This window comes from Hyla sarda, chromosome 1, assembly GCF_029499605.1.
Source record: "Hyla sarda isolate aHylSar1 chromosome 1, aHylSar1.hap1, whole genome shotgun sequence".
NCBI classification, from domain to species: Eukaryota; Metazoa; Chordata; class Amphibia; order Anura; family Hylidae; genus Hyla; species Hyla sarda.
Window position 1 is genome coordinate 285,687,088 of NC_079189.1, and position 24,954 is coordinate 285,712,041.

At 40.4% G+C, this 24,954-nt stretch overlaps 1 protein-coding gene across 1 annotated transcript in view; it reads left to right on the plus strand.

The window, feature by feature from the left end:
- SSBP4 (single stranded DNA binding protein 4) overlaps positions 1-24,954 on the plus strand; it is a 455,748-nt gene that overhangs the window by 328,627 nt on the left and 102,167 nt on the right. The window contains exon 5 of the mRNA XM_056574391.1: positions 24,432-24,521. Within this exon, the coding sequence (XP_056430366.1) occupies positions 24,432-24,521 (90 nt within the window). The remainder of the gene's footprint in view (positions 1-24,431; positions 24,522-24,954) is intronic.

Here is a 24,954-nt window from a genome sequence, read left to right on the forward strand (position 1 = left end):
TATATGTACGTAGATTTATAAACATGTCTAGATTCAGCAATTTATGCCAAGTATCTCTTTGTTGGGATTAAACCACACAGGTTATTCTACACTTCCCCTGAACATTATGAGTCTTGGGTGCTGGTTCACCTGCTGTCCTGATGTGGACCACTTTTTAGTACTCAATGGATAATTATGGTAAAATCTCAAAAGACCTAGGGGGAGATTTATCAAAACCTGTGCGGAGGAAAAGTGAATCAGTTGCCCATAGCAACCAATCAGATCGCTTCTTTCATTTTTGACAAGGCCTCTGAGAAAATGAAAGAAGCGATCTGATTGGTTGCTATGGGCAACTGGTCAACAATTCCTATGCACAGGTTTTGATAAATCTCCCCCCTAGTTGTCTAGCCATTACAATTTGGCCCAGATACTTAGCCTACCCATTTTTCCTTCTTTCATCTTGAAGAATGTACTGTACACTTGCTGACCAATATGCCCCACCCTTGGACATCTGCCATTGTGAGATAGTAAGCTTTTTCCTGTTCCAATGTTTTAATGTTCTGGCTGATGGGTGTGAAGTACTTTTTGTACCGTACCAGCACAGTAGACCATTTGCCATGCAGCTAATAGTTTTTCCTACCTATATGGCAATGTTTTGCCTACTCATGTTCCTGTTGTGAATTGCTAATTAGTCCCATTAATCCCTTTCAATTAATCGCTCATTAACTACCAAAGCGGACGCAGCAGGCTGGATGGGAGGCTCAGGGAATGTTGGTGAGTGTGACACAGGCCGCTACTGTACTGATCAATTGAGAGGGGCAAAAGAACACTCCTCACATCCACTTAACCCTTTTGATACCAGAATGGTGTTTGGAGATCAACTTCTTTTCGAAAAAGGTTTTGGGTTCAGAGTTGGGATAAGGCCAAATATCCTACCACATCAATGAAAACTTTTTCTCACCTAAAGAGGTTGTAAACTCTACTCGTTTCAGGCAATGAAGTACATGCTCTCTACTGATTCATTTTACTTTGATATTTTTTATTTATTTAATAATTACAGAAGCAAAATATAGTGAAAAACAGCAGAGCATAGTATATTCGATCAGATTGGGGGGCTATCATGATGACAGCCTCAAGGATTTTTTTAGACTACTGGATAGTTTTAAAGTCAAATAAAGTGCACTGATACGTCATTTCTGGAGACGTTCTCCACACTAATCTAGGAATTATCAATTAAGGAACAGACACATAGAGCGGTTCAATCTAGTTTTTGGCAAAGAAAATCCAGTATAATCTTTCTAAACCAACCAACACAAATTTTATTGAAAAATGGTCTCCTAAACACGTGGTTGTTTCAAAGAAGTTTGGCAATGTATACATGATATGACGGAATTAACAGTCCTTCACAGGAAATGTTATCTAAGATAAATGAGTGAATTTCTAAAAACTAGGTATTCTTTTTAAGAGGCCTCACTGTATGTGAATTGCAAAAAAAAGAGTAAATAACTTCAGACCTTCCATGAAAGTTTGAACTGAATAGAGACCCATAGATGTCTACTCACTCAAACATCCACCGCTATTCTTATGCTCCTACCCTGGTAATGTATATTTGGTCAAAAATATACCCAGGGTTGGTCAAAAATATACCCAGGTTTATGCTATTTTGTAACATAAAGACTTATAACACTGGCTATAATTTTATACTTTTTTTTAAATATATCACTCAGTACCTAATCCTGACCATGTACATCTAATCAGTATCTCTCCAGCACCTTTATTTTTTTTTTTATTACACTTTTAATTTAGCTCACTAGTCTGAATTCCTCTCAAAGGGAGGGGGTGTGGCCTCACTGTGCAGGTCTCCGCCCCCTCCCTCAGTATACTGTCTGCTCAAATCTCCCCTAGCATTAGCAAAACTACAACTCCCAGCTTGTCCTCACTGGCAGTCGGGACATAAGCTGACAGTGGGAGGATTTTCCTCCAGTTGTGAGCCCTGCACTCACAGCTGTCAATCAAGGAAGTGGGTCCATGACATAGGTGATGACGCATGGACACAGCAGGACTAGTATGTGTCCAAGCAGGCAGGGGGGCAGTTGTTTGACTGGCTTTTTCAGTATGAAATACTGAACATTTTCTAATGAAAGCAATTGCAAAACCTATTGGTTTTGCATGCTTTACAACATATCAAAAGTTTTTGTATGGCCATTTAAGGGCAGGGTCAAATGGGCCGCATCCACAGCATAGGCGAGTTCCTGTCTGAAGCCAGGTAGTTCTGTGCGTCATAGTGAAGGATTTCCTGCTTTAGAAATCCGCCGCTATGAGCGGACACACATAGCTACCCTGGCCACAGCTAGGAGCTCGCTCTGCAGTCTTTCTGTGACTTCCATTATTGCATCTGTAGTGTGTAATACGCTGTGAATGCGCCCTGTGTGACCCTGACCTTAGGCTGGATTTCCGCTTGGCCTTTTTTTGTTAGTTTTTTTTTTTAACTGCAAATGTATTTAAAAGGAATTGAGAATATGAAGGAAGGGCTTATACTTATCCTTTCTCATGGATCCACTTCTGGCTTTTGCTCATAAACTGCAGTGGCAGCTTCCAAAAAACTGTCAAGTGGAAATCCAGTATAAAGATGGGTAGTTGGAAACAGTAGTGGATTGTTTGTCCTGCTTGTGGAGTTTTTCTTGGCAGTGACAGTGTCCAGATATGCAGAGCTAGTTCAGATGATAGAACTAACAAGAAGCTTTATATATGCTTGGCTGATTAAAAAAAAAAAATGGAACTGAAATCCCAATTTCAACGTTGCAACCAAACAGATGCAATTTTTAGGTAAAAATCACATTAATTGGAATTGGAAAACGAACACTTTGTCAGATCGGGGGACTTTTTCAGAATATGTATCTCATCTCTTGAGATAATATCCTACTAAACATCTTTTGAGATTGTACCTATGGCAACCAGCCATTGTGCTTATCCATAATCTGGGAAACCTAGCTTCTAGAAGTAGTCTGTAGGCTCTAGAAGTCTCCCCATTGGTTCTGTACGCACATTTGGTGCAGTTAAAGTAACTTCACCATATTGGCTTCTACTTTATCCCAACAATGTATTGTATTCATTTTATATAATTGTTTGTAAACTATCCCATGAGGAAAACCACTATGTAAGTTTTGTCTGTGAAGCCTTTTTTTCTCGTAGCATTATGACATATCTATCAAAATATGAATAAACAGTAGTAAAAGCAATACGCTCTGCAATGCACTGCTTTTCCATCTCCACGGTTAATTTTATAATATTTTCCTCCCGTATTTAATCACCTTTACTCTCTACATTTTATTAATTCCCACAAACTATATGCTGTGTGATTGACGGGCGGCCGGCTTGAACGGAGCACTCGGAAAAGGCAGCCGGGGCCATGGTCTCCATAGCAACCAGTGGTGAGAAGCGGGCGAGCCGTTCTGCAAACGAGTCTCTAGACACGGATTAACCCCTCCAGCACTTATTCTATGCCATCCTTCGAGAATAGTGTTATCCTTCTTCTGAAACACTTGAATTATCTCCAAATAATCATAATGGCCGTGTGTGCGCCGTTTTGTATTGCCAGCATCATGATATACATGCTTTGTACTAAGTTACTGCCCCAAGAGCTTATAATCTAATTTTGAACTTGTGTTAAAACTGTATGCAAATTCTTTAGAGAGATATTAGTCGTCGATGATTAACTTTACAGGCAGTTTACCTATTATGGTCTGATGTTCTTTTTAAATCCGACATTGTCTGAAAGGAAGGGTTTGCTGTAGATCCTTGCTGATTTTGGATATTGAAGACACAGTGGGAGATGTATGCTGAAGCATTAAAAGTGAATGTTATTTGCAATATAATAATCCTGAAAGTGAAGTTCTGATTGATTGGCGTTCTTGGCTGGCTACATGAAAATAAAACCTCTCTAGTATTTCTCTAGTATTGGCTTCTAGCGTATAAAATCTCCCTATGGTTACATCTCGGAATATGTATGACTGTGTAACTACATGCAACATATCTGATATGAATTCTGCTATTCTCTTATGTAATGTAGCTATGCAACTTGGATGTGTTAAAAGTAGTTTTTGTCCATTTGAGACATTGTTCCCATTTCATTCATTGGAGGGAGATGCATGAAATTCAGCACCAGGGCACTGCTTCTGTTTCTCTACCAAAACTGAGCCTGCAAGAGCTGTATAGCCCCTCTACAGCATTACTGATCTTGGAGAGTAAGAGGCTGGGGTAAGACTAGTACCAGGAAGGTGTTTCTTCTCCTGTTTACATCTTTATGACTTAAATGTTCTATTAAAGAGAATTCCTCCCTCAAGGTATGTTCACACGTACAGGATCTGCTGCATATTTCTGCTGCATATTTTGTGCAGCTGATTTTGCTACCCATTAACTTGAATGGATAGAAAAATCATCTGCAGGAAATAGTCAGCAAAAATATGCAGCAGATCCGGTATGTGTGAAAGTACCCTAAGGGTACGTTCACACAGGCGGATTACCTGCGGAATTTCCACAGCGTATTTCCACAGATTTTGCTACCACTGACTTCAATGGGTCAGCAGATTTTCCTATGGATTGAAGTCAATGATAGCAAAATCCACTGCAGATTTTCTGTAACATATATGCCGCAGAAATTCTGCAAGTAATCCGCCCATGTGAACGTACCCTAAGGGTACATTCAGACGAGCGGATTCACAACGTATTTTATGCTGCAGATCCGCTGCCGAAGGACCCCTACAAGGTGCGTTTCGATGTGCCTGCTCGGAGCAGCACTACGCCGCTACAAGCAGACACACTGCTGCGATGTGCGAGTCACTGCGCATGCGCAGTGTACTCACACACATTGTGGCCGCTCCCCCTGCTCCCTGAGCTAGGCCGAGAGCAGCCGCGATGTGCGAGTATACTGAGCATGCAGTGTGTCTGCCCGTAGCGGTGTATTGATGCTCCAAGCAGGCACATCCAAAGGCACCCTGTAGCGGTCCTTCGGCGACGGATCCGCATCGTAAAATAAGCTGTGGATCCGCTCGTCTGAATGTTCCCTAAGGGTGTAATCACATGTACTGTATCCTGTGCATTTTTTATGCTGCATATTTGAAGGTGCAGGTTTTATGCTGCAGATTTCAAAGTAAACTCAATGCAGATTGAAATATGCAGCATCAAAAATGAGTAGGATACATGTGAATGTACCCAAAGGGTAGAGTCACACATAACGCATCCGCAGCGTACTTTAAGTGTGTGAGGTGTGTTCCAGCCTTTCAAACCTTGCACACTCAGGGCTGTGGCCTGCTGGCCCTGTGTGTCTGCTCTTAGCAGAGACGCAACTAGTTTCCACTATGCTGCGGAATGGGGGATGTGTGACCCCATCATATAGGTATTATCTCACAAAAAACACCACAGGGCATGCGGTGAGGGGGAAATTAAATAATGTGGGGGTCAAGCATGTTCATTTTTGCCTTGTTAATTTCTGTGGGGCCAACAGAAAGAGCCAAGTTCTAGGGTACATACTTGGCCACAATCCCATTCAGACTTTTCCCTGTGATCATGCAGTGAGGAGACATAGAGGACTCTTCAGGTCTTGAGGAATTTTACATTGCTCAAAAAAAAAAGGGAACACTTACACAACACAATGTAACTCCAAGTCAATCACACTTCTGTGAAATCACACTGTCCACTCAGGAAGCAACACTGATTGACAATCAATTTCACATGCTGTTGTGCAAATGGAACAGACGACAGGTGGAAATTATAGGTGTGGTGACCCACGGTGATGGTGGGACCACAGGGTGTAGCGGTGTAGGTGGATTGGGCAAGATGGTATTAACTCTATTGGCAAGGTGTTATTAACCCCTAATGTTTGAGACACCACAGTGGTTTTTAGGTATCGCAAACCACCCAAATGATATCTCCGCTATCCCAATGGCTATGCAGTGAAATGAGTCCACAACCAGGTTATGGTTTAACGGAAGCTTTACTGAAGTCAGACAGTTGTTATAGTCTCTACAGCTTGGCCAGAATCCCAGAGAGGTGGCCAGGAACACAGAAGGACCTCGCAGTTTGGGACCAATTATACTTGTAACAGACTTTAGTTTCTTGACTTTAGGCTTGACTAGACTGTAGGCAGTGACAGTAGACATAGACTTGGCTTACTGGAATGACTGTAGATTTGAGGTCTTCCAGGTAGTTGGACACTAGCACTGAGACATCTGGTCTCTCTGTTCCTCAGCAGCAAAGAAGCAAAAGAGCCTAAAGAGGCAGATTTCAGCACCTCCCTTCCTTATAAAGGGGGGCTGTACTAGAAGCCCATAGGTCAAGCTGCGGGTCATGTGTTAAGCTGGTGCTCTCTGGGTAATATAAACATGACATGTAACATCTCACAGGTCCTTTAGACAATTACATTAGTCCTCCAAAGGTCCTTTATACTGTCTATACATTAGTATACTGACTATACATATAGTACAATAAATAACATTAAAGTAACAGCAGAGGAGACACTGCAGGAGAGACCCCAGGTCACTAAGAGACTCAAACTGACAGGGCCTAAGTGCAGTGCAGGACCATGTCCTGTACTGGGACATTACATAGGCAATTAGCAAGACACCCCCAATAAATGAGTGGTTTTGCAGGTGGTGGCCACAGACCCCTTCTAAATTCCTATGCTTCCTGGCTGATGTTTTGGTCAGTTTTGAATGCTGGCGGTGCTTTCACTCTAGCAGTAGCATGAGACAGAATTTACAACCCACACAAATGGCTCATGTAGTGCAGCTCATCCAGGATGGCACGTCAATGCGAGCTGTGGCAAAAAGGTTTGCTTTGTCTGTCAGCGTAGTGTCCAGGGCATGGAGGCACTACCAGTAGACAGGCCAATACATCAGGAGACGTGGAGGAGGCCATAGGAGGGCAAAAACCCAGCAGTAGGACCGCTACCTCCTCCTATGTGCAAGGAGGAGCACTGCCAGAGCTCTGCAAAATGACATCCAGAAGGCCACAAATGTGCATGCGTCCACTCAAACAGACTTTGTGAGGGGGGCCCAACATTCACAGGTGAGGGTTGTGCTTACAGCCCAACACTGTGCAGGAAATTGGCATATGCCAGAGAACACCAAGATTGGCAAATTCGCCACTGTCGCCTTATGCTTTTCACAGCAGAAGGTTCACACTGAGCACATGTGACAGACGTGATGGAGTCTGGAGATGCCGTGGAGAACGTTCTGCTGCCTGCAACATCCTCCAGCATGACCGGTATGGCGGTGGGTCAGTAATGGTGTGGGGTGGTATTTCTTTGGGGGCCGCAAAGACTGCCATTAGATACAGAAATGAGATCCTCAGACCCCTTGTGAGACCATATGCTGGTGCGTTTGGCCCTGGGTTCCTCCTAATGCAAGACAATGCTAGACCTCATGTGGCTGGAGTGTGTCAGCAGTTCCTGCAAGAGGAAGGCATTGATGCTATGGACTGGCCTGCCCATTACCCAGACCTGAATCCGATTGAGCACATCTGTGACATCATGTATCGCTCCATCCACCAACGCCATGTTGCACCACAGACTGTCCAGGAGTTGGCAGATGCTTTATTCCAGGTCTGGGAGGACATCCTTCAGGAGACCACCTCATCAGGAGCATGCCCAGGCATAGTAGGGAGGTCATACGGGCACGTGGAGGCCACACACACTACTGAACTTCATGTTCACTTGTTTTAAGGACATTACATCAAAGTAGGATCAGCCTGTAGTGTGGTTTTCCACTTTGATTTTGATTTTGACTCCATATACAGACCTCCATGGGTTGATACATTTGATTTCCATTGATCATTTTTGTGTGATTTTGTTGTCAGCACATTCAACTATGTAAAGACGAAAGTATTTCATAGGATTAGTTCATTCATTCAGATCTAGTAAGTTTTATCTTAGTGTTCCCTTTTATTTTTTTGAGCAGTGTTTTTCACCTACCCTGTGGAAAGGTGATAAATTGGTTTAATTATATAATATTTTTCCACCTCTAGCCTTAGTTGAGGTAAACCTGGTTTAGGTGCAAGTACAATTTCCATTCAGTTTATGTTTTTCTGCATTTGCCATGGTGAATAGAATTTTTTTTTACCCAAGACTTGGCATAAAAAGTGTGAAAAACTACATGTGGTTCTGCAATGCAGTTATCTACTGAAGCAGTCTAGGAATATTTCCTAGAGCTACTTCTATGAATAAGTCATATACCAGTAAAGTGGGGAAATTCCCTTTCCATATAGTATGTTTCTACAAACAGTCCGTACTGTAGTTACTTTATTCTTTACCTATTATTAATAAAGCTTTATAATATTCAAAACATACTATATCCATAAACTGTAACTAGCTAAAATAGTATTCAGCAGCAGATTTCAGCTTTAGACAGTAGGCAACAAGGTCTAGGACATTGAAATGTTTAAATCTAGACATTAGATCCTTTTATCTCTTTCAGTGGTTTTGAATCCTCAAATTACCTTCTTTTCTATTTTGTTTTCCTTTTTACTAGCGACCATGCATTTTCAGTAAATTAAACAATAGAAAATATATTTTTTTTATATGAAAGTAATATGTAACATTTACATCATCTGCCATAGACTATGATTCGCTCAGGATAGGTTGCAAGTGTCGAGGGAATTCTGCATTTGTGTGCAACAGAAACAGCGCGGGCTGCTGAAGAGATTACACATAAATACTGCTTGGTTTGTATCCAGAGCTGTAGAGCTGAAAGCGGAGGAGGTAGCCTGGAGAGTGTGTGGGAGCAGGACACAAAGATACAAAGGACTTTGCTTGGAGAAAGACAATAATATATTCACATTGTATGTGTGGTTAACCTTGCATGTTGTATGTCAGATATTCACCCAGCTGCAAAGGAGCGCAGGTTGGGATCCTGACTTCTCAATCACCCTCCTTATCCTAACAACTCCAGTTGTTGTGTTTTTGAAGCTTGTGGGAATAAACTGGAGCTAAGAGAACCAATCTTAAAGTCCAATTGAATACTTTTAAAAGCCATTCAGATGGGGAAAAAAAGGGAACTTAAAATTGTATGACCTTGCACCGCCCTACCACATCTAAGCACTTAAGCAGACATTTATCGAAGCTTGTTTGCCAAAAATCTAGCTTACAAAAATTTGTGACTTTTGGCCACTTTTGAAAAATGTTGACAGGGCCTAGCGGGCATGGCCTCCAGCGACCCAGCAGATTCACTATCATTTACACCAGGAATTATCTTAAATTATAACTAAAAGTTATGGTACGCAGATAACCAAAGATGTGTACACGCCGGTTAATAACTCTGGTGCATATAATGCCAATGTTCTTTTACTTAAGACCAGTTCAGGAATGGAATTTTAAAGTTAAAGAACTTTTTAGTGCAAGTGTTTTTGTTTGCTTTCTTTTATGCTTTTGAGTGCAGATACATTTTTTTAAATAAACCCATACTTACCTGCCCCCATTTCTGCACCACTGCCGTTTTCACAGATGCTGTTGCCCGTTTCTCTCCGCTTTTTCTTTGTCCTGATGACACTTTGTTGCTGAAGGAGCTGCCTGCTCAGCCACTTACTTTTTTCAAGAATGAAACACTACCGGAAACAGAAAAAAGTGGGAAGCCGGGGGGGAACCGGGTGACGTCAAAATAGTAGCGGTGGGGGTACGGGCCTTCAAAAAAATTTTTGAAAGGATAATGGTTATATGCTACAGGAGAGTGAGGAGGTAGAGATGAGCGAACTTACAGTAAATTCGATTTGTCACAAACTTCTCGGCTCGGCAGTTGATGACTTTTCCTGCATAAATTAGTTCAGCCTTCAGGTGCTCCGGTAGGCTGGAAAAGGTGGATGCAGTCCTAGGAAAGAATCTCCTAGGACTGTATCCACCTTTTCCAGCCCACCGGAGCACCTGAAAGCTGAACTAATTTATGCAGGAAAAGTCATCAACTGCCGAGCCGAGAAGTTCGTGACGAATCGAATTTACTGTAAGTTCGCTCATCTCTATGAGGAGGCAGTCAGTCAACAGGAAAACACATTGAAGATATCCCCTAAATACTGCCCATTTGGGGTAATGTTCACTACACTGTACACAATACAAGAAAAAGCACGAGCCAGCACAATACTTTTACAGGGAATCAGTGATGCTAAGAAAACTAAACCATTTCACAGTACCCACATTGAATTGCTTGTATTACTCCCGTATTACAATATATATTATGGCCCAAAGTTGCAAATTTCCAAGCTTTTTTTGTGAACATAATAGGGGAAATTAACTATCCTTCAGGCCCCATATTTTTGTGCACACTGTTTGGACGTCACTTTTCAACATGTTCATGTTCGGAGGTTTAGTTCCTGAAAAGTGGGCTTGGCTGGAGGGATGTATGTTTGCCCAATTAACTAATAAAAAAGGTTCATTTCTGGCACAATTCTTGGCACAAAGTACACAAAAAAAAATCAGAGTGCATGTTGCATCTGGACTGGGATTTACTAACCAATGTGCACCAAAATAGCAAATGCTACAAAAGAAGAAAATATATATACAACCTACACAATGCAGTCGGCATGTCGGACACTCAGCATACAGTAGTAAATCCCCCACCACCACCTTTCCCAATGTCTGTATGAAGCTTGCTCCAATTGCTGAATTTCTGTAAATCCTAATATTTATGCTCAGCAAAGTGTAGCAATATCAAAAAGCAGCTTTTTAGAGTAAATCATTGTAATGCTCCTGTGTCTGTTTCATGCTGCCCGTGGTTTAGCCATCCTGAAACACCTAACAGGTTCCCTTTAAGATTCTTGTAACATAAGTAAAGAAATACACTTGGTCTGAAAACAAAAATCCCTTTATAAAGGTAACCTTTGATTGCCATAACCTAAAAGACCATTCTGTAGGTTGTATATTAGAACTTATTGCTGGAAGTATTAAGGATAAACTATATAGTACTTCTATGGTACCATTTCATGTGTGACATCTTTCTCATGTAGCTTATTTGGCATTTCTCTTCTTTTCTTTAACATAATGAAAAGATCGGCTGAAATTGATTTGCTCCATTAAAAAATGGTGACTTTCTTACCATCACAACTTCAGACTGTGTTCCTGATGTTATATCTACCATATATCTGGAGCTGAAGATGAATAGAAAGTCACCTTTTTATTCATCTAATGCTTCTGTATGACCTGCATGTGACCTCCGTCTTCTGTTGTAATTGGAATTATGTCTCAGGAATTTTTTTACAGCAGTAAAAGACGTGTTAATATACTGACATTATATAAACCCAAGTCTGGTGAGCTCACCTGATATGTGCTGGCTCAGGTATTGTATACGCAGGCTTCACATAGTGGAATTTCATTGACTGTTTAAGAGCTTTCTCCTAGTTCAAGGTCATCTTGGTCTTGTTTATCTGAGTATCACAAGCCGCTTCTTTCTGCCTAATTGTTCAAGGTCTACATATCATGTCAATGTGTCTGGTCTTTAACCCCTTAACGACAATGGACGTAAATGTATGTCATGGTGACGTGGTACTTAATGCACCATGACGTACATTTACGCGCCGCCATGATCGCGAGCACCGGAGCGGTGCTCGCGTCATGTGCGGCAGGTCCCGGCTGCTATCAGCAGCCAGGGACCCGCTGGTAATGGCGGACATCCGTGATCGCGCGGATGTCCGCCATTAACCCCTCAGATGCCGTGATCAATACAGATCACGGCATCTGCGGCAGTGCGGTACTTTGAATGGATGATCGGATCGCGGCGGGGATCCGATCATCCAACATGGCGGCCGGAGGTCCCCTCACCTGGCTCCGGCCGTCTGAGATCGAGCAGATCAGAGCAGAAGATCACAGATAATACTGATCAGTGCTATGTCCTATACATAGCACTGAACAGTATTAGCAATCAACTAGTTGCTATGAATAGTCCCCTATGGGGACATAAAAGGTGTGTAAAAATTTTTTTTTAAAAATGTCAAATAAAAAAGTAAAAAAAATTGAAAAATCCTCTCCCCCAATAAAAAAGTAAAAAGTCAATTTTTCCCATTTGACCTAAAAAAATCGTGAAAAATTGATTCACATTTTTGGTATCGCCACGTGCGTAAAAATGTCTGAACTATTAAAATATATTGTTAATTATCCCGTACGTTGAACGGCGTAAACGTAAAAAAATAAATTAAAAAGTCCAAAATTGCTGCTTTTTTGTCACATTTTATTTCAAAAGAAATTAATTAAAAAAATTATAAAATGTAAAACTTAAACAAAAGTGGTACTGATAAAAACTACAGATCATGGTGCAAAAAAATGAGCCCTCATATTGCCCCATATACGGAAACATGAGAAAGTTATAGGTAGTCAAAATAGGTCAATTTCGAACATACAAATTTTGTTAAAATGGTTCGAGATTTTTTTTAAGCAGTACAATTACAGAAAGCATATAACATGGGTATCATTTTAATCGTATTGACCTACAGAATAAAGAAAACATGTGTTTTACAGGAAAACGTACAGTGTGAAAACAAAACCTTCCAAAATTTGCTTAATTGCAGTTTTCTTTTCAATTTTCCCACATAAATAATATTTGTTTGGTTGCACTGTAAATTTTATGGTAAAATTAGTGATGTAATTACAAAGTACAATTTGTAACGCAAAAAACAAGCCCTCATATGGGTCTGGAAATATCAGAGAGTTATGATTTTTAGAAGGCGAGGAGGAAAAAACAAAAATTCAAAAATAAAATTGGTCTGGTCCTTAAGGGGTTAAGAAGTGAATTACATAGTCTTATTTTTTACATGCTTGTCTTTGCTTGGTTGGATTTTTTTAATTTAATCAATAGGTCACCAATATACATACAATATGCCTGTTTTTTGTTTTTTTTTTGTTATATCTTCATATTACTACTGTTACACTGTATACTCAATGAGCCATTGACTAATATATATAGTCTCACAATTTAACATGTGATTTTGCATGTAATGCCATTTTATAGCTTTCAGTATCTAAGATCGATCAAGAACGTTGTGATTCCTCATACGTCCATACCCCTCGAATGAATACTAGAATAGAATGAATACTAATTTTAAAGGGGTACTCTGGTGGAAAACAATCAACTGGCTCAAAAAAGTTAAACAGATTTGTAAATTATTTCTATTAAAAAATATTAATCCTTCCATTACTTATCAGTTGCTGTATACTACAGAGGAAGTTGTTTTCTTTATGAATTTTTCTGTCTGACCACAGTGCTCTCTGCTGACACCTCTGTCCATGTCAGGAACTGTCCAGAGCAGCATAGGTTTCCTCCTACTCTGGACAGTTCCTGACACGGACAGAGGTGTCAACAGAGAGCACTGTGGTCAGACAGAAAAGTACAACTCAACTTCCTCTTTAGTATACAGCAGATAAGTACTGGAAGGATTAAGGTTTTTTAATAGCAGTAATTTACAAATTTGTTTAACTTTTTGGAGCCAGTTGAAATGAAATCTTTTTTTCCATGAGAAAATATGGGAGGGATTTTTCCACAGCAACCAATCACAGCTCAGCTAATGAGCTCTGGTGAAGTGAAAGCTGAGCTGTGATTGGCTGCTATGGGAAAATCCCTCCACTTTTTCTCTCACACAGCTTATATACCAGCGGAAAGCACTAACATAAATAGCGATCAGCATGGTTATGCGATGAGCAACAAGGTATGTTCTGACACCTTTCAGAGCCTGCATTTTGTGCCACCTTAGGTCATCTGTGATCTTCGAACCAAACAATTGATGATCAAGGTATTTCATCCTGTTGTATGCTTGCTTCAGGTAGTAACACAAACAATGCCATATTACATTGACATAAGTCTAAAGGGAAGCTGTCATGTTACAAATGCAGTCTAAAATACAGGCATAATGATATAAAACAGAAGGAGCTGAGCAGACTGGTATATCATTTTGTTGGAAATGCTCCAGGATAAATTATTTATGTAAACCTTATTTAGGGCTAAGTGGTCATGTGGGCGGTCTTGCTCAGTGACTCGCAGCTGTTTCTATATACACAGCTGTCAATCTCTGAGTAGGACCGCCCACATGACTACTTAACCGAGATAAGCAGAGATTTCATGAATAAAATGACAAGTTTTCCTCGAACCTTTCCCACAAAACTATACATCAATCTGCTCAGCTTCTCTTGCTCTATAACTTGATACCTGTAGACTGGACTGTATTTTTATTCTAACACATAGCCTTAAAGGAGTTGTTTAAGAGTTGTAAAAAAAAAAAAAAATGCCAGCTTTTTTTTCTGTTGGCCCTGTTTTTTAGGTTTTATACAATCTCTTTATGAACATAGCCATGTACATGGAGCCTATACCAAGGTACATAGTGTTCCTGAGCTGTAGGTACTCTATGTCCTGCGCACTGTATGCACCAAGCATTACCTCAGTAGGTATCTAATGCAATATGAATCCAGCAAAAAAAAAACTTCTTTAGGTTGAAAAATGATGCAATGCAACTGCAACACAACCTGATCATGTGTTTTCATCCTTGTGTCTTGGTTTCATACCAGAGGCTTGTGAAGGTACAGATAAACCCATATACACATAGGCCCTCATTTACTATTGCAAACCCGACATGTTTTGTCGGGTTGTGTGCCGGATTCTGCTCCATTGCGACAGAAATTCTGTCTGCTCCAGATTTTGCGCCAGTTTTTGCACCAGAATTGAAAAAACCCGATTTACTCTCCATTTTGCTAAGAAAACCCAAAAAAGTGACGTGGCTGCTGGGGAAAGGGGGCGTGGTCTCTGAAAAGGGGCGTGTTCCCGACATTTTCACAAAAACCCAACATATTTACTAAGGTTTCCACATTAAATGTGGTGGATTTGAGCTGAGGAAAACCAGACAGATCAGAGCATGTGTAAAGACAAAGCAAAGTGTAGGGAAAGTGGAAAATGTAGGGAAACCTTAGTAAATACTGTGGAAAATAAATTGTAGGGAATTAAAAACCCACAAAGAAACCTACACTCCACTCTTAGTAAATAAGGGCCACAGAATTTGTAAAAAAAATCCTAGAATGGCTTTGTGCAAATGAGGCATATGCATGTGACTTTTTCTAACCCTTCTGCACCAGTCCCTTTTACCAACCACGGTTTTGTTTTTGTGAACTTATATATTGAAATAGCTTTTGCCCGCTGCTTCGTTCGCGTTACATTTGGGGTAACATAGATCTGCATTTTACGATCCTATAGTAATGAGGCCACTCTGGGTAAAGTCTACGGGCAGCCAAACAACCCGAATTTTTTCAACTTTGATCGCCGCGTGTAAAGAGTTAATGCCGGACATCTACCGATATGGCGATATCCGGCATTAGCCACGGTTTCTGGCTGCTGATAGCAGCCGGGACCGTGCGGGTATGATGCGAGCTCAGCTCCTGAACTTGCTTCATAAACCTCCTGTGCCACAGCGCCGGGTATACCCGGCATTCTGCGGCAAGGGGTTAATTCATACAAACTTTGAACCACCGTTTCACCTCTTCAGGGGTGGAATTTTAGAAAACGTTAAAACATGTGTTGCTTTATCTCGAATTGTTAGCCTAAAAACAAAGTTTCATGCTTCTAGCTTCAAAAATGATGGACTTCCAAATTTCTAAAAATCCTATCTTATTCCTCGTCTACGTCTTAAAAACAACACCTTTGAAAAAATTCTGATTTCTAGGTCCAAGGGTTTAGGCTGGGGGTTGATGAGTCAGTGAGTCAGGCCTTCTCTTCATATATATATATATATATATATATATATAAGATGACCACCTTAAGGCCCAGTAAATGCAGTTTTTTATTCTTTTTTAGCCAAAACAGGGAGTAGTTACAATAAAGAGAAGTACTATGGTTTTCTTTATACTCTTCTTTACCTCACTGTAGAACCCACTATTGGCCTGCCCCATACCAGCTTTAGTAGATGCTGACTTCCACGGAGTGGTGGGTGGATTGCAGCGCTGACCAGGAAAGGACACATCCAGTGAGTAGAAATGATTTATTCAAATGCAACGCATTTCACCGCGCTTGCACGGCTGAGGAAGCCACGCAAGCGCAGTGAAATGCGTTGCATTTGAATAAATCTTTTCTACTCACTGGACGTGTCCTCTCCTGGTCAGCGCCGCAATCCACCCACCACTCCGTGGAAATCAGCATCTACTATATCTCACAAGGTCGGGGAGGCTGCAGACCAGGTTCATCCACTCACCCACTCTGACATTTGCTACTCTGCTCCATACTTTATCTGTATAGAGTCTGCAGTGTTTTATGTAAATTGTCACCTATCCCAGTGTATACATGTAAGTCGAAGAGCAAGAAAAGTGCATCTAATAATAAGTTGGCATTTTCTGTGGCTGCTGCATTTTTTAGTTATTAATATACAATAAAAAGGATCTGCTAACCTTGTACCAGAACCTGTTCAATGCAGTCTATGTAAGAAGGAGAATGTTTTCTTTCATCACTTCTCCCTCAGGATAAGCTGCTCCTCACATATCACTAGCAGTGCGTCTTGGCATAGGCACACCCAACTGAAGCAGCGTCTGCTGTAACTACTCACATGCCTGGTTTTCATTAGCCATATTGGAAACAGATCTTGGCAGCATGTTTTCCGCCAGCCATCACTTCAAATAAATCTCCATTTGTGAGCCAAGCAAAGTTTGTCTGTAGCAGGACCATAAAAGTTCAAGGGACAACATAAAATGAATAAAAAAGAGACAGATGTTAACCCTACTGATACCCTGTTCACAGATAGTAATGCCTGCGTGGAACAGTTATCCTTATGGCACCTTGTAGACAATTCCATCTCTGCAGTTTAGTTCCAGTATCCTTGTGTTTGTTTGGGAGGGTAGTACTCTTTCTGTTTCAGCAAGTTAAACTATGGGACTAGTCTCATCCCAGTGTCAGCTGGTACGCCAATGTATTAGTAGTGTCTTGTTCTCTTGAAACTGACACTTAGCATTGGGGCAAAACTGTAATAAAAATGAATGTATTAAATGATGGCAAAAGGGGGATAGTTTAAACATCATCAATAAGCATATTAGTAAATGTGTAAAATAAACCACAATAAGCAACTGTTTCTAAAATATAACTTAATGTAAAAAGGTAGATTATTGTAGTCAATGTAAATGGCGTCTTTCCAGGCATTGGTTGTAGGCCTAGCAAGAAGCAACATTGAAGTGATACTCTGGTGAAAAACTTTTTATTTTTATTTTTTTTAAATCAACTGGTGCCAGAAAGTTGAACAGATTTGTAAATGACTTCTATTAAAAAATCTTAATCCTTCCAGTACTTATGAGCTGCTGAATACTACAGAAGAAATTATTTTCTTTTTGGAACACAGAGCTCTCTGCTGAAATCATGACCACAGTGCTCTCTGCTGACATCTCTGTCCATTTTAGGAACTGTCCAGAGTAGGAGAAAATTCCCATAGCAAACCTATGCTGCTCTGGTCAGTTCCTAAAATGGACAGAGATGTCAGCAGAGAACACTGTGCTCATGATGTCAGCAGAGCACTGTGTTCCAAAATGAAAGGAATTTCCACTGTAGTATTCAGCAGCTAATAAGTACTGGAAGGAATAAGATTTTTTAATGGAAGTAATTTACAAATCGGTTTAACTTTCTGGCACCAGTTGATTTAAGAAAAATAAAAAAAAAGTTTTACACCGAAGTACCCCTTTAACTACAATCAACCATTAGGTTATGGCATGTCTTCCACATTAAAATAGGACGTCTGTAAAAGGCAAAATTTGTAGAACCTAACCTAAATAACTATGTAATACTTCCAGTAAGACATTATTTATTTCACTTTAGAAGACTTGAATCCAGTCCAATCGAATGTATATCCAATGTATTTAGCTCACTACAGTATGAGTGTGCACATATCATGTTATCATATTAGCACATGTTTTCCCAGTGTGCTAAGCAGTGTCCAGCAGGCTTCATTTACTGTAAGTGCCGGGAAATGTCCCAGCGCATGCGATAAAAAAATCCATTTATCGTGAGTGAGGCCATAAGTGTATCATTATGACCTCAATTCAGGACATAGAGTCAGGATTTGTTTGATGGAATATCGTGAACCTCCACACTATTCCATTGAGCTAGATCCCCTAAAAAAAAACATGAGACCCTATGTATGCCATCATAGATATACATCAGATATATGTGCCAGGGGCCCCCGGCATATATATCTGATGACATTGCTAACGCAATGTGAAATCAGCCTTAGTTACACAAGGAAAGTTTCCCTATATTTCACATACCATTTCCCTGTCTTTTCCGCTATAAACACATTTCTTAAGCAATGAGAAACAATGTGCCCTCATCATAACAATAATCGTTCCATTTTTGGTACTGAAAGGATCGGATGTGGTCACTTAACTATGATTCACTATGAGGCATGCTGAACATATTGGTTGTGAATGGTCAAGTGTGTACAAAATTACTTTTATCCTTATGACCAGTTGTGTAATTTGCAGGACACTTTGTTATTGCAAGACCAACAAAATATTAGATCATTTCTTGCGCGTAGGAGAAATCGTATCAGTGATTATCTTATTTTATTTTATTTTTTTCACTTTTGGATTGTATTCTTTATTTTCTATATAATTTAGTACTGACCCTCATTCAGAGTGAAAAACTTCCATTTTAGCATCTCACAGTACATCCATACTAGTCGTCAACTCTGCTCCTAATCCCTCCTCACTGCTTTGTGTTCCTCTCTTTCCCCTCCCCCGATCCTCTCTCCTCCACCACCTCACCCGGTCCTCTCCCCCTCTCTCTGCTGAATCTAGGCTCATTGATATGCAGGAGGCTTTGCTGAGCAAGGTACTTTTCTCCCTTGGCCGATGCGATGTGGAAGCAGAGAAGGAGGTGATAGAGGAGCAATGACGGCAGTCAGGCAATATCTGAATTTTAAGCAGCTTAACCCTTATATTCCCAGTTGCTCTTGAAAACAACAAACTTAATTTCTATCTCCTGTTATTTGTGGCGGAAAATACAATTCCAGTACCGAATCGACTGTATTCTCCTCTCTTTTTGAGTCCTGTGTGTTCACAACTCTTACATGTCACTCCGTAATAAAAGAGACATATCAGTAATAACCTTACTATTAATTAGAAATGTAAAGTCAATAAATCGGTGCCATTGTGTATTAATATAAAAAAATTAAATATGTTTAACGACAAAGAAGTGGTAAAAAGATAAAAAAAAATGGTAAGAAATTTAGCAAGGCACAATTTCATTCTTAAATCTGGCACATATTAGAATTACATTAGGTAGACCTACAGTATTGTATGGCACACAACAACTTTTGCGTCATTGTTTTCTACATTGTGCCTGGCAGTAATAACATTTTCTTTTTAGAATAATTACTGTATATTTGTAGCAAACATGCCTGTCTACACTGGACATGGTCTGGAACTCTTAGACCCCATTCACATGGCTTTTTTAAGGAAAAATATCATAATTTTCATTCTGTCTGAACCAGGAGTCATTGAGGTAGTCTTAATGCCTTCTGCCTGTCCCACTGCACTTGATTGATGGATAACAGAGAGAGATCTATCAGTCAAGACCGGTGGGGGCAGGCAAAGCCTCCAGTGACCGCCCAGATGACTCATGGTTATGATATGGTATATCTGTAATACACATCCAAAGATATTTATGGGCCCATATACTATAACTCTGTATGCTTCCAAATTTGCACGAAAGTATACAGAGACCTTCCATTAAATGTTCCATACCATGTCATCTTATGTTTTACCAGGGAGGGAAATCTTGTGGCTGCATAGAGACTTTACCAAGGGCTTACTCAAACCACTCTCATATCTATCCATACTAAATTTCAAGAAGACAGTGCCCATCTCTTTACTCGGTAGTCAATCTCTGACATAATATTGCTTTCCCTGCTCTAACCCTAAAACTGAGAAACATTATGATTGACAGAAAGTTTTAAGCAACAATGTTCCACAGTCATAAATCTACCGAAAATGTTCAGATCAGAAACATGTCCAATTGGCAAAGCTAGTTCAGTGTGTTTACCTTATCTTTTGTATATGACATGCTTAGCACCAATTGTTTCCAAGGACAAGCAAAAGCATGAATGCAGCTATCTATACAAATTAAATATTTGCTTTTTGTAATATAGAGACGTAAGATATGTCCTTTTGATTCCCCGAAGTTATGGGGGCACAGCAGGATATAGCTACAATATTTTATACGCCCAATTAGTGCATAGGAAAATCGGGAAACCATTTTCTACCACACCAGGCGACACCTACCCTAGTGATGCCACTAAAGCTATGAAATATATAATCAATGTAATATAACAACCTAATAAAGGAATAACTGTCTTAGGTTTAATAATCCTTTAAAGACAACTTGTCAATCTGTGTATACTGCCCCCTCTGAGCAGGGGTATTACATCCAATAACTATAACACAGGGCAGCTTAAATAGGTAGGTGGGTTCCCTTTAAAGGGGTACTCCACCCCTAGACATCTTATCCCCTATCTTAGGGGATAAGATGTCTGATCGCGGGGGTCCCGCTGCTGGGGACCCCCGCAGTATAGCACGCAGCACCCACCTGTAAGCACTGCAGGAAGCGCTAGAGGCTCTCAGTGTTATGCCTCCCGCACACGGGGGCGGTGTATCGTGATGTCACGACTCCGCCCTGTGTGACGTCACGCCCCGCCCCTCAATGCAAGTCTATGGGAGGGGCGTCACGCCCCCTCCCATAGACTTGCTTAGAGGGGGCGGGGTGTGACATCACACGGGGGCGGAGTCGTGATGTCACGATCTTCCGTCCCTGTGGTCGGGAGCCAGACCCTCCAGCGCTTCCAGAGCAGTAACAGGTGGGTGCTGCGTGCTATATTGCGGGGGTCCCCAGCGGCGGGACCCCCGCGATCAGACATCTTATCCCCTATCCTTTGGATAGGGGATAAGATGTCTAGGGGTGGAGTACCCCTTTAAGTGCAATACAAATATTGTCTATTACAATTTGATAATTTGTTATTGAATATCTGGAAATTACAGTTTGCCTGAAATGGCTGAGTAAGGTTGTGTCTGTAGTCCTTAAATTTTCTTCATATTGTCTTACTTTGGATAAGGAGTGAGACTTTAGGATTCCTATGATAGTTGTTACCTGAAATAATGATCTCTGAAGCCAGAGCTGTTTCTTCTGACATTCTGCATAATAAGACCTCCACTGGAATTTGCCTGGGCAGTTGCTTAGCAACTGTACGTGCAGGCATTGGGTGACTACAGCAGCTCAACAGCAAATGTCCATCATCTTGTGTGATCTACTAATGTCAGTCAAGTCTTCATCCTATACCATGTAGATAACCTATCTATGGAGATTCTACAAAGGATGAAAAAGTAGTCTCCTATGCCATGTGACCTGCCCACAACTCTCGCGCTGAGGGAAGTGCACAGTTCTAAATAGGACTTGCTGTTCAGGGAATGTGATTTCTGTGCCAAGTTTGATAAACGGTTGGAAGTCGGTTGTTGTCATAGTAACAGGACACAACTTTGGTTAAACACTTCCGCCCTTCAGCAGTTAGGATTGTGCCAAACGGTTTCCCCTGGAGAGGATGTCTTCAGCTGAAAGATATGCTTAAATAAAATATCCTGTCTAACTGTGCCTTAACCCTTCAATTACCCGAATTAGCAACTCAGAATTACTGTTATAAAGCCTTTCCTTGAGCGACGTCTGAGATTATGTGGTTGGGTTTAACAGTCGGTAGCTGGCACCCTCTAAGAAGGAGTGGCAGGTGCACGCCGCCAATGAAAGACAGAAGAATTAGAGAATATTGTTAGTGAAATAGTCATTCACTTACCTGAAAGCAAGCCACTTCAGTGTAGGTATTTATAGGTAAACATGATTCTAAATACCTTTAGGATAGGTGCCTAGTGTAACTATAGCAGTCATGGAAACAAAAGGAATGTATATAGCGTTTTCTTAACTTTTTGGGATTAAAGACTTTGTCATTGGACCTTTACTAGTTATTTTATTCCTTGGAATCCAGAGTATGATAGGAAACTGCTTGTGTAGTACTGCCCTTTCATATTGTCAGTATGGGAAATACCTCATGTAGCAGAAAGTCTAAATTTTTCCATCCAGCAAACCCAAATGGATGCCATCTGAACAGAGACCAAAATGGTATATTTTTCGGCTCGTTTAGGTGCACAAAAGACAGATGTGAAAATAAGCCTTACTAGGCAAGCTGGAAGCTACAAGAAGTATGTGTGATGATAGATTCTTATTTCCTAATATCATGGCCCAGATTTACTAATGTAAATGCATACGAATTCATGGCACAATTTGCACCAAGAAACTGTCTTATGACTTGCCCGACATTTATCATGAGTTTTTGACTGGGTTATTTTTGGGTTATGCACCATAAGGGGATTTTAGTACATACCTGCCAGGCTATCTCTGTGTATACAAAAAAAAGAAGGTCTTTTTGTGAACTGGTATTTCCTGTTGGAGTTTGGTCTTTTACACTACACATCTCATAGTTCCATGCTTGTAAGTGTGAAGTTACATTCCTCCCTCTCACACATCAGCCACCCCACTCATTCCATCACAAATGCAGTAAGCTCAAAAGATCAGTGTTTTCTAATCAGGGTGCCTACAGCTGTTGCAAAATTATCTATCTGTCGCTCCACCCACTGAAGCAGGACAGGCTCCCTTTGCACAATTGACTAGTGATTTCAGGTCTTGATGCACTGCAACCTGGGAAATCCCAAGACATGAGTCATTTTGTATGCTGTTAATAATAAATATTTGGGAGAAAATCACATAAGAATTGCGAGACCACTGACACGGGTACAGACACTATATTATCAACTACACTAACTTTACAGCCCTTGTTGCATAGTCAAATAAAAAAAAATCCTGGAATACCCTTTTAAGACACTTTTCCAACAAAGCGGCTGGTCTTGATAAAAGGTGGCATGGCTTTGGTTAAGTGAGGTGTGGACTAAGTGAGCCAAAAATGTGGTGTGAAGTAAGCCAACTAATAGTTGGTCTAAACTTCACAGTCTACAGATACGCAAAATGTATCCATCAGCCTCAGGCACATTGATAAATCTGGTGCAGTTGAAGCCTGTCCAACAAAGTAAATCTGGGCCACTGTATAAATGACACCAGATTGGGGGCTTCATTTAAATGGGGAAAAAGATAACTGAGGTCTTTGTATTGTATAGCAGCACTACTATAGTGACTATGGGGGGGGGGGGGTAGTTTACAGAAACAGCCATATAAAGTGCTGATCTTCAATAAAATCCTGCAGCCCTTGGATTCAACCTATTTATTAAGAAATGTGCGTCTTCAGTTTTAGAAATCTGCACTGCATGTAGAAAGCTACGCTAGATCTGAACCATAGTGAATTTGCTGGGCTGTGAAGGCCCTGACACCCTTTTTAAAGTGTGGCTATGGCAGCATAAACAGAAAGTTCAAGATTTTTGCGTAATTGACTATTGCACAAAAGTGTGCTACTTTTTAATGCCAAAAGCTGTTAAAAATAGTTTATCGAATTTTCCCATATGGTTCTATTACTGTTTTGTAAAAGCAGTCATTAATTTAGTAGCATATTACATCTTGTTTATTCATAATAGTAACAACTATTACACTGGTTAAAAGTGTATTTCTTCAAAGCTGGTTTCCCTTCAGATCAAAGTCATACATACCATAGAGGCAGCTCACATGGCTACTGTGGGTCTATGGTGAGCAATGGCCCACCTAGGTATCATCCACCCCTAATGTAACCCATTAACCATCCACTGTAGAAGGAACCAGCCACAGGGGTAATCCCAAAGGGCAGAAAGGATGTAGTGGGGCAAGTGATAAATATCAAACTGCACTGTAATTTTGCTAAAGGGCCTCTTCTTCTTTTTGTACACCCTTGTTACAAATGTTAAAGGGGTACTCCCGTGGAAAAACTTTTTTTTTTTAAATCAACTGGTGCCAGATAGTTACACAGATTTGTAAATTACTTCTATTAAAAAATCTTAATCCTTCCAGTACATTTTAGGGGCTATTTACTACAGAGGAAATGTTTATCTTTTTAGATTTCTCTGATGTCACGACCACAGTGCTCTCTGCTGACCTCTGCTGTCCATTTTAGGAACTGTCCAGAGCAGGAGAAAATCCCCATAGCAAACACGTCATGCTCTGGACAGTTCCTAAAATGGACAGTAGAGGTCAGCAGAGAGCACTGTGCTCGTGACATCAGAGGAAATGCTTTTCTTTTTGGATTTCTCTGTAGTATACAGTCCCTAAAACGTACTGGAAGCATTAACATTTTTAAATAGAAGCATTTTACAAATCTGTTTAACTTTCTCGCACCAGTTGATTTAAAAAAAAAAAAGTTTTCCAAGGGAGTAACCCTTTAAAAAAGTAAGAAGTAACAACCTGTACATCTGACTGCATCAGGTTAATGCCAATTTAACTTTTTGTTTGCTACAGAGCGCAGCTGCTGCTCCCAGTCCTGTGATGGGCAACATGCCTCCGAACGATGGAATGCCAGGAGGACCCATGCCCCCAGGGTTCTTTCAGGTAACAACAATTTTCTGTGCTTATATGAACATTAATTGAAGAATTGTTTTGTTGAGTGTATGTATGTAAATTATTTCAGAGTTTAGCTGTTAAGTGTTTTTGTATAACCACTTTATCTGTATATTAATATTGCCTGGTTTAAACTAAGAATACTAAAAGTTGAAAATGGATTAATAAAATTTGCACATAACATTTTGTTTTCAGTTCCACAAAGCAGTAATGTGCAGAGCATTTGACCATTTATCTAGCCTAGAGACTAGTCCCATAAGTAGCTTTGTTTCAGGTGTAAGTCAATGTCATTATAGATTGGTGACCTTAGAATTATTTGTAGCATTTAGCAATTACAGAGCTGCATATCCCACATCAATTTTCATTACTTTATTAAGCTTCACCTTTCATTAACACTGTTTAACTATACTCACTGGGAGGATTT